The sequence below is a fragment of the Phyllopteryx taeniolatus genome, chromosome 16 (genome assembly GCF_024500385.1).
Source record: "Phyllopteryx taeniolatus isolate TA_2022b chromosome 16, UOR_Ptae_1.2, whole genome shotgun sequence".
NCBI lineage: Eukaryota > Metazoa > Chordata > Actinopteri > Syngnathiformes > Syngnathidae > Phyllopteryx > Phyllopteryx taeniolatus.
Window position 1 is genome coordinate 10,718,212 of NC_084517.1, and position 11,233 is coordinate 10,729,444.

The 11,233-nt window shown below is 42.3% G+C and overlaps 1 protein-coding gene across 1 annotated transcript in view; it reads right to left on the reverse strand.

Moving 5' to 3' along the window:
- The window catches only part of nherf1b (NHERF family PDZ scaffold protein 1b), a 33,188-nt gene extending 21,998 nt beyond the window's left edge, over positions 1-11,190 (reverse strand). The window contains exon 1 of the mRNA XM_061748424.1: positions 10,104-11,190. Within this exon, the coding sequence (XP_061604408.1) occupies positions 10,104-10,664 (561 nt within the window). The 5' untranslated portion in view covers positions 10,665-11,190. The remainder of the gene's footprint in view (positions 1-10,103) is intronic.
- Between the last annotated feature and the right edge of the window lie 43 nt (positions 11,191-11,233).

Consider the following 11,233-nt stretch of genomic DNA (forward strand, 5'->3'; position numbering starts at 1 on the left):
AATTTGTCGGTCATGTGACCGCGGGAGTATAAAGGGGCCTTAATGAGAGTCTGGGGAGTTTTGTAAAGCTTTAAAATATGTAATAATTAAAAAAATATGTGGTTGCTACTTTATGGAATGCACCTATTGCAGATCAGAATCTAACCCCCCCCCCCCTCCCCGATAAACGAGGGATTACTTTACTGCTGTAAGATGTAGTGTCTCTATTGCATGGTGGGAATGGAGGAGGACAAGTAGGGGTGAGTCTATTTCAGGGTGAGCAGCAAGTCATTTCCCCCTCCACCCCTGGCAGGGCGCGGCCCTCCCGCTTATTGTCTGGCCGGGGTGGTGAACCTTTAGCAGAATGGAATGTGGCATTGTGGACTCTTGCTCCGGTAGGGACAAAATCACTATCACCAGAAACACACCCACCCACTTTTACCCACATGAACACAAGGTCCAGGTTTCAAGCGCTGCCTGGGCCAGAGTGGCCTTGGACTCATGACAGTACTGTACAGTGGGGCTGTTGTTGGGACTGGCGTCACTAATACGTATTTGTGACACAGAGCATTGTAATTTGCATATGTGACAAAAGGAGATCAACTGTTTGCATTATTTCATACTAACAGTTCTTTTCATGATTAGCGAAAGCTCTTACTTTATATGAGCCACAACCGTTATTTTTCATAATGGTGCTTCCAGCCATTCTGTGACACTTGCAAAGCTGTCTTTACGTTAACGCTCACATTCAAAGGCCAACCTCCCAATTTATTAACACAAGTAGAACACAATTTCAATGTGTTTGAATAATATCTAACAAAATAACCATATATGAAATTTACATAAGCCAAAGCAAAAACGCAGTTTATTTAAAAAGTTAAAATGACTATTTGGCTCATCGTGACGTCAAAGGTTACATAATATCATAGTTCCCGGGTCAATTTCAACTGCTATTCCACTGCACTTTATGGATTATTGTTCTTTGTTTCATAAGAACTCCTAATGAGGTTTCTCAGTTCTCTTGCATATCTCTAAGCATTTCGTGGCTGTGTGGTGCTGCTGGCAGCTAACGCATATTGTACCTACTTCACAGAGGGAACCTGGCTCTTACAGGCTTTAACAATGAAATATTAAATACTGCATGTGAACGTGACTTTGGTCAGCTACTAGGGTTTTGTAGCTTCTTTGTTTACTTGGATCTTTGTGCAACACTGTGCAGAAGTTTGCCGGATGGCAGATGTTTGTTTAAAGGCCAGCAAAGATTGCAGTCTGGGTCAGTTGTTCCTGGTGCGTTTTGGAATATTTAACCGTTAATCGTGCCACTTGCATGCATTATATGACAGTTCACATCCAAAATGTTGTTATCCACATCATATTTAATTCTAGTGTAGTATTAGAAATATTTCATTATATTTTGTTTTATTTTATTTTATTTTATTAATAATGATTTTTGGCGGCACAGTTCTGAGGACCGGGGTTCAATCCCTGGCCCCGCCTGTGTGGAGTTTGCATGTTCTCCCTGTGCCTGCATTGGTTTTCTCCGGGCACTCTGGTTTCCTCCCACATCCCAAAAACATGGATGGTAGGTTAATTGAAGTCTCTAAATTGCCCCTAGGTGTGAATGTGAGTGCGAATGGTTGTTTGTTTATGTGTGCCCTGCGATTGGCTGGCAACCAGTTCAGGGTGTACGCCGCCTCCTGCCCGATGATAGCTGGGATAGGCTCCAGCACTCCCGTGACCCTTGTGAGGGTAAGCAGCTCAGTAAATGGATGGATGATTTTAGCTTATTAGATTGTTGAAATGAGTTGGTTTTACTGCCTTGCAGAGATGTACAGTATGTTGAGTCCATTTTGAAAGCCCACTCAAGTAACCCTTGCTCTGCGCTGCCATTGATTTAGCTTCTGTGTAGGTGAGATGGAAAAAGCTGCATCAAGTTTTGTGGAAATACGGCTTATTTTGTGTTCCCTTTCTATTATTATTTGTGGTGGGCAGCTGGGTGACGCATGTGGCTAGCATGTCTGCCTCAGAGTCAAAAGGATCAGGGTTTGGATCTTGACTTGAGCTTTGACTGTCAATGGCTGTATGTCGATATGTGCCCTGTGATTGACTAGAGACCAGTAAAATAAAATAAGCACAGTTTCACCTCAACAGAAAAATTCTTGATTCTTAGATGCCTTACAGTGCAGATTTAAATGATTCTGAATTGATAAAGGAATAAATAGTAAATATGCAGTATACAACATCCATCCATCCATCCATTATCTGAGCCGCATCTCCTCACTAGGGTCGCGGGCGTGCTGGAGCCTATCCCAGCTGTCATTGGGCAGGAGGCGGGGTACACCCTGAACTGGTTGCCAGCCAATCGCAGGGCACATAGGAACAAACAACCATTCGCACTCACAGTCATGCCTACGGGCAATTTAGAGTCTCCAATTAATGCATGTTTTTGGGATGTGGGAGGAAACCGGAGTGCCCGGAGAAAACCCACGCAGGCACGGGGAGAACATGCAAACTCCACACAGGCGGGGACGGGGATTGAACCCCGCACCTCCGAACTGTGAGGCTGACGCTCTAACCAGTCGGCCACCGTACCGCCAGCATATGTTGATATATTTCAATAATAAACAAACAAAAAAGCAAGCAGCGAACATCTTACAACCCATGATAAAACAGCAAATAACATACATCACTCACTTGTGTATTGGTGTACTTTACAGACATCGGTGCATACAGCGCACACATATATACACATTTAAGTCCATGATGCTCTGAGGAAAGGCACCGCCTCAAAAATAAGTCACGCCACATCACAACATGTATGTGGTCGCATGAGACTGAATGCATGATCTCTATCGATGTGAGGGATGCGTGGATTGATTTGTGAGATAAGACTGCGATAAAGACAAATTCAAATATTCATCACTATAGGCTTAATTATAAACAGTCGTCATGCTTTTGCCACTAATTTTAAGACACACAATTGAAACACCACTGTTGGCTTTTTGGAACACCAAAAAACCTCTGTTGACAAATTGTTCAGTGATTAATTGAACTTCTCAATTTAATATTGATATAAAGATAATGGAGGCGGGCGGCACGGTGGACAACTGGTTAGAGCGTCAGCCTCACAGTTCTGAGGACCCGGGTTCAATCCCCGGCCCCGCCTGTGTGGAGTTTGCATGTTCTCCCCGTGCCTGTGTGGGTTTTCGCCGGGCACTCCGGTTTCCTCCCACATCCCAAAAACATGCATTAATTGGAGACTCTAAATTGCCCGTAGGTGTGAATGTGAGTGCGCATGGTTGTTTGTTTGTATGTGCCCTGCAATTGGCTGGCAACCAGTTCAGGGTGTACCCCGCCTCCTGCCCGATGACAGCTGGGATAGGCTCCAGCACGCCCGTGAGGATAAAGCGGTACAAAAAATGGATGGATGGCTAAAGATAATGGAATTAAATGTACCTGTAATTTACTTAAAACATTTAAATACAGGTCATTACAAATACTTTTTAAAAACTAGTAAGTAATCACACGGTGAGAAAGAAAAAATGCATAGATTCAAGATGCATCCATAATCGATATTAGAATCAAACAGTAACCATGTGAATCACAATTGAATCAAATTTTGAGGTGACGAAAGAGTCCCACCCCTACTTCACAGAATCAGAGCAACACCACAATTGTGTGACGTGTCTTTCTCTGAGAGTCAAACTGTTATGTTACCTGCTTGAAATAGCACCTTCCTAAAAATATGGCAGGATGGGGAAATTTATAAACGGGTCGCTGCGTATTCAATGCTATAACATCCTTTGGCAGACCTGTCATACGGACCATTTCCTCTGAAAGCTGGCAACAATTAACAAAGATTATAGAGACGGGAAGGGTGACTCCTCAATGTTATCACACGCATGTGAAGTGACTAGCGCACGTACAGTATGTGCAAGACCTTTCAACATGTACTCTACGATAAAAGACAGGCAGCACAGAGTGAATCACAAAGCATATTTGATCCTGTACACACACACACACACACATACACACAAAAGCATGCAATAGTGAGATGCCTGCTTCAGTAATACACAAACTAACAAACACACTATCAGCTGGAATTTCTGTTTACTTTGAACCTTGACTAATATTTAACCTGTCTATATCTATATCTGTTACCTTTTATTGTTTTATGTTTTGTGTCATTGCAGTTGGTGCATTATCTCAGGCACAAAACATTAAACTATCAGCAAAATGCTCTTAGCCACTGGGCTTAAAGTGTTCAGTTCATTGTACCATACGCAATACGTCATCAAAATGTACACATCAGCCTTTTAACGCCATAGAGGCAAATATTTGATACCTTTTTAATAGTCATATAAAAGACATTGTACCTATAGAAATTATAGGTAGAATAAACTATATACACCTGAACATTATACCTATAGAGGAAGTGAAACTAGAATAAAAACTTAAATTCCCATATATCTGTCTATCAGTGAGTGCAAAAATTATTATTTCTGTATATTCTGTATATTGTGACGGTGGGGCTTAATCTAGCTAATCTATCGTTATCTAATCTTCTTCACGAGATAAGAAAAAAGCGTCTGTCTGTCTGTCTATCGATTGACCGACAGACCGACCGACCGACTATCTATCTATCTATCTATCTATCTATCTATCTATCTATCTATCTATCTATCTATCTATCTATCTATCTATCTATCTATCTATCTATCTATCTATCTATCTATCTATCTATCCATCCATCCATCCATCCATCCATCCATCCATCCATCCATCCATCCATCCATCCATCCATCCATCCATCTATCTATCTATCTATCTATCTATCTATCTATCTATCTATCTATCTATCTATCTATCTATCTATCTATCTATGCGTTGAAAAGAACACTATTACATTAAGAAGTTGAGCTATATCCATGCAGACCTCCATATAACTTACTGTATTAAAGCAGCAAACAATCTTTCTGATGAAGGCATGTAAGAAGACAATCAAGAAGACAAGGTGGGGTGACCTTTCACCAATAACAATGACAGGAAACCAGCGCAAATGTTCTGCAGTCCTTGGAAGACAGAGACTCCGCCACCCCCAGACAGCCGCAGGCCGACCGCAAGGCTCTCCAAAATATCTAGACTCAATTAATTATTGTAGCTGCTGCTAGGCTACAGTAAGTGACAAATGATCATCAAAACTTGCCCTTTTTAATTCTCCAAGCTTATCTGTCTATTCCTCAAGGCATTCCATCAGATGCTGTAAATGAGGAGTGAAAAAAGGTCAACTCGGATAAGAATCTCTAAACATTTCTCATGGAGCTGAATAAAGATTCAGACACAAAGCTCATGCAGTGAGTTCTATACTTACTGTAAATATCAAACTTGCATTGCATCTAGGGGCGCTTAGAATATTTTGACTTTTTTATTGAGACAAACTATTAAACTTCTCATGATGCACAGCAGTTCTACACCACTATAGACTACAGTGAATTTGGATTTCAATTATTATTACTTATGGATGTCACTTATTTGATTGATTGTTAATGGCTTTGTACTAACTCCTAACGTTATTTTTCACATATTCACCACTTTTACATTACTAAAGTGTGCAGGTGCTAGCAACTAAATACATTAGTTTCTCCCAAACAAAGAAAAAGGAGGCTCTGCAGTTGTGCATTGCTATCTTTATGTTTTTTGATTACATGCTGCTTGTTCCTGTGTTTACTCTTGACACAGTGCACAATTCATTTTGGCCAGCAAGCCAAAGGGACATGACATGTAATGTGACGACTGCTGGATTTTCGCCACAATTTTCAGCTTTTTGACAGTGAGCACATATGAGAGTGTAAAAAGGTACTTGGTGACCCAATTCTCCGTAGAGGTTCCAGAATCGTGAATTGAACTCAAGGGATAATGTTCAGAGATTTTTGTGTCTCCATGTTGCAATCATCTCAGACTGTATTTCTATTATAGCTCTACAGCCCAGGATTTTCTCCCAACATCCTGTCCGGCATTCCTATGCCTGAACCCCACAGTCCAACCAGGGTGACACACACAGAGAGCACAAACGCACACACACGCACACACAAACACACACATGCACACACACACACACACACACACACTGCTGGTTTAGCCGCCACACTGATGTCCAAGCACCGCCTGGTCTTTGAAGCAACACAAAAGAGGTTTCGAAGAGCACCACCCTCTCCGGAAGCCGTGGAGAATCTGACAAGGTTTCCATGGTTACATGGATGCGCTGGCACCCGCGTGAGGAGTGTATTTAAGTGTAAAGATGAACATGCTGTAGGTGAAATTGAGATTGCGCATGAGGGCCTGCGATAAATGAAGGTTGGGAGTTGGGAAAAAAAAAAAGATAAAGAGGCTCTGTCGTCATTGGTAAACAAAGCACAAAAATACACCGTTGGCTCCAAAGGTCGTTTTGTTGCTTGCTTACCAGGTGCTAATGCTAGTAGTGCTCTAGTGCACTACCGAGTGGAGTTACAGTAAGTAGCAATATTGCCTTTCAGTTATAACTAAAGATCCAAGTTCATTTGTCCTTTGAATACGAAATCTTGATCACACCAAGACACTTGAACACATCATTTTCAGTTCGTGGAAAATATGACGGTTTGTCTTTTTTTTTTTTTTTTTCAAAATAATTAACAATTAATCAGAATACAATGAACAAGCCTACAAGTACAAGTTGTTTAGTTCTGCTCCCTAACAACGAATTCTGTTCTCTTTTTGCTTGTGTGATTCAGATTACAATCACGGTGTAGAGAAAAGTAAATTATGTAAATTTCCTTTAAGAAGATTTATTCAGGGGAAAAAAATACAATCATGAAGTCCAAGAGTGGTTCTTGCCTAAATATTATAATATAGAAAACTTTCCACTTTCTCTGCTTTGCACGACAATATTAACCATACTGATGAGTTTCACTGCATGCAGCTTTTTATAAAAGAGACAGTCTGTAGGAAGGTTCACCCTTGGCCCATTTACGTTTTGAGGAAATTGCTTAAGTAGTTTCTGTGTAATCTTGTGTAAAGAAAAGATACCTGGTTGGTGAAGGTGATGACAACACTGACTGACAGGTATTTTTAGCATTTGTTATTATTTAAACCAAGAAATAACCAGTTGATCAATTGTTCTATACAACAGCAGAGAACCCCTGACTATACAACTGCACTTTGTTAGATTTGTGGCCTCCATCAAACATACATCTTACTGTACATTTTAAAGCTGTGGTCCGTGACACTAAGACAGATAAAGGAGGAAAATGACACATTTTGCTGCTGGCTGTGGACATGTTGGCCCCTCATCCACGCATCACCACTGATGTAAGCAAGCAGGAGGCTCAGACATAGACAGACACAAGCAGCCTGGAGGGTAAACATCCAAAATGCAGAGTGGAACACTCACGCACCGTGGACCGAGACACTTCTCGTCTAGTGCTTTTTAAATGAGCCCCGGTGCTTCGTTCACAGCCTCACAAGTGCATGCAGACAGACAAGGCGTGGGAACAAGATAAATAAGAGCAACAAGTGGCCACTGTGGAGGGAGAATGTGGCCGTACAAAGATTTCAAGCCTCAAAAATTTGATTTAGTGTGATTTAAGGAGATTAAGTGGACTATAAGTGTGTCCTACTCTTTGTTTGTGGTTTGTTTTTCATTGTAAAATATTTGTCTTGGATAAATAAAAACATTGATCTACCTAGTTGATTTCTCTTTGTGCATCTGTTCATATATTTTATAGATACCACTTGATGTCATTAAAGTTGTGGGGAACCAGAGCACCCTGAACTGGTTGCCAGTCATTGGTAGGACACTGCCATGAAGTGTCCTTTTTAAAGATGTGACTTAAAGACAGATGTGAGGCAAAAAAACAAATCATCCAGGCAAAATATTTGAGAGGAGGAATTTGATGGCCCCTTGCTCTGTTTTCATGATCTGAACCACATTGTTTGTCCTGTCTCAACACCCCCAGCAAATGTCCAGCCAGCTTGCCCATGGCCTACAGCATGTGGGTGCAGCTCACTACGTTAGTGACACAGAGGAGCTATTCTTCACATCGCTCTTAATCTCATTTGCAGGGTTCACTCTAAAATGTCACCTGAGACTTCCACCTCTGCTTTTCCAGCTTCAGTTATTAATGTGCACACAGTTGCCACACCATTAGGAACACCTGCACTATATGACAAATCACTAATTTTGATACTAAGGTAGAGTACAATATCTTTATTATTGTGGTCACAGTTAACAGTGGTGTAGAATTAAACTGGAAAAAAACGATGGGGTCACCAACCTTTTTGAAAGTGAGCGCTACTCCTTGGGTACTGATTACTAATACAAAGTGCTACCAATTTAATACACACTTATTAATTGACAAATGTACTCAATAGCAAATGATATTCATCTGTGTAAAGGCATAAATCACGTTAATGATTTTGCAATAATTATCAACAACGATTTAACAAGGTAGGAAACAGATAAATATCAATCTGCAACACTATATTTCTATAAATCGCGATGTGTTTATATTTGCAAATGATCACTTTCCTAACAAATCACAATGTCCAATCTTAGGTGAGCTATTTTTAGAATAGGCCGAAGGGCTACTCATGTTGACCTTATGGTCTATCTCGTGCCCGCGGACACCATGCTGTGAGCCCTGGTGTGGAGACTGCAAACATTTTGCACACTATGGTATCCAAATCAGTCAAATGATTATTGTGAGTGTTATAAATATGCACAGTATGTTTTAATACAACTAAAGTAGACCACAACTACTTGAAATATTTTGGTTAGCCTGTAAATCGAGGTTAGCACAGTTTTTTTCTGGTTATTCCAGCTTCCTCCTAACATTCCAAAAACATGCATGTAGGTTCATCGGAGACTCTGAGTTGCCCATAGTGTGTGCCCTGCGATAAGCTGCCGACCACTCCGGGGTGTACCCCGCCTCATTCCCAAAGTCAGATGGCATAGGCTCACGCTCCCCAGTGACCTTAATGAGGACAAGGGCGGTATGGAGTATGTCGGGCATGGCACCTAATTTTAATAAGCGTACTGCAGTGTACAAACAGACAGCAAGAATGATGAGCACGTCTGCCTCACAGTCCTCAGGTTCAGGGTTCGGCCACCGTGCCAGCTGCTAATCAAACTCATTTTTTCAAATTGGCAATAATCAGGCAGTTTTGCAGATTTTTGTTTTTAATTACACTAGCCCATTACATAATTCAAAGACAATCACATTTGAACTACAAAACAGTAAATAATAAGTACTGTCAAAAAATAATAGCATCAGTGTTAGTAATGAGTAACATTCAGCTAGAATTATGCAAAGATATTGACTCAGAGTTAATGGACTTAATCAGTTGGACTTCCAAACATGCACAGCGGAAACGACCGAGACGTCACTATATCACACACAACACACAAAGTCACGGTTTCATAAAAAAAAAGTCCGAGTGGACCATGTTCTGCGCCTCCAATGCCGACAATGGCTGGATGGATGGATTACTGCGATAATTCAACATTGCATGGCGCAATGCATTCTGGGGTGTTTTTTTTTAATTGCCAATGGATATTTGCGTTTATTTTGTATAATTTTTATTCATTTCATTGTGTTCTATCCAAAATGCGTATTTTATGAACAAATGGGAAAAGATATTAGAAAATAGATATTAGTAAAATGATACATCGGTCTATATAGGGAAGCAAAAAAAGAAGCTCTTTTATTCATCATATTTTTGTAATTAAACAGCCGATTAATCAAAATTGTTTTTACAGCCAAATATCCAAAATATCGGCTGAAAAAAAGAATCAGTCGGACCCTAGTTTTCTGTAAATTCTACAGAGAAATATGATTCTTTTAACATACTGTAAAATTTGCATGTGCGAATGGATCAGTCGTTTACAAAATATGATTGTAAATTGAACACTGTTTCGGTGATTTTACATCGTTTCTTTGTCAATCTCACGGGTTTAGCCATGCAGCTCTGCGCGTCCATCACAGAGACACCTGTCGATGTAGTGTAAAGTGAGACCTTGCGCCAGATTTCACCAGACTGATACTACTGCAGCTTGTATGGTGCGTAATGAAGCGCCTGAAGCCACCCACCTTGTCTGAATCGACGCTCAACTTCCTCTCGACGTCCGGGTGAATTTCTCCGTTCCTGTCAGGCACGGGCGTGCTCCCCCTGGACCCCCGACCTCGCTCCTCCTCCTCCTCCTCCGTCTCGACCCCCTCGGCTCGCCGCTCAGCTCCATTTTCTGTCCCTTTGACCTCGTCCTCCTCTTCCCGGCGCTTCTGTGCCTCCTCTCCATCGTCGAAAGGTAAAGGGATCCCGTCGCCGACGTACTCCTTCAGACACTTTATGTTGTGTTTCTTCAGCAGCTGCTCCGTGTCCGGGTCCACCACGACGAGCTCCAGCCGGCCCGAAGTGGCTCTTATCCGGCCCACGACTTGTTGGTGGCTCTCGTTCTCCACATCTTCCCCGTTGACGAAGACCAGGCGGTCCCCGGCGCGGAGCCCCGACGATTCGGCCGGGCTGTCGGGCTCCACCAGCCGTATGAACTGACCGGTCTTCCCCTTCTCGCCGTGGAGGTGGAAGCCGTAGCCGTTGTCGCCTTTGTCCACCGTGCAGAGCCGGGGCCGCAAGTACTGGCTTTTACTTGGCATGGTCGGGGGCGTCTTCTCTCGGCCGCGGGTCAACCTGTTGCTCGATACCCGTGGAAAAGACTCGAAGAGCGGAGCTTTCTCCTTGTGAGAGTGGGGAGCGTCAGACGAAGAAATGCGAGCCCGGCGCGCTTTTCACTTCTCACCGAGTAACGGGTTCAAAGTCTCACTGGGGCCGTGGTCCTCTGCGTGACCCTGCAAGGTCCCGGTCCAAAAACTCCGTCAGCAGACTCTCCACCACGCAAGTAGAAAGTCCACTCAGGAAGAGGGAGGTGCGTTCAGGGACCAGCCCAGCTGGCCTCTTCATGCAAAGCAGCCGAGGAAAGATATGGGAAACCGGTCAACGGTTTTTTTTTATTTCATGAGGTACACTTGCACAATGCGATCGGATCTAATACAAGAGCGAATCATGTTCATTCGGTTTTGCTTTGTTTAGTGGCCTCGCTCATGCGGTAACCAAAATAACCAAATATTACAAACACCACCCAGTGGGATGCATTGCATTTGACACCGCTACAACGAATTAATAAACACTATTATGACATAGGATCGCGTCAAAACAAGCAATATTA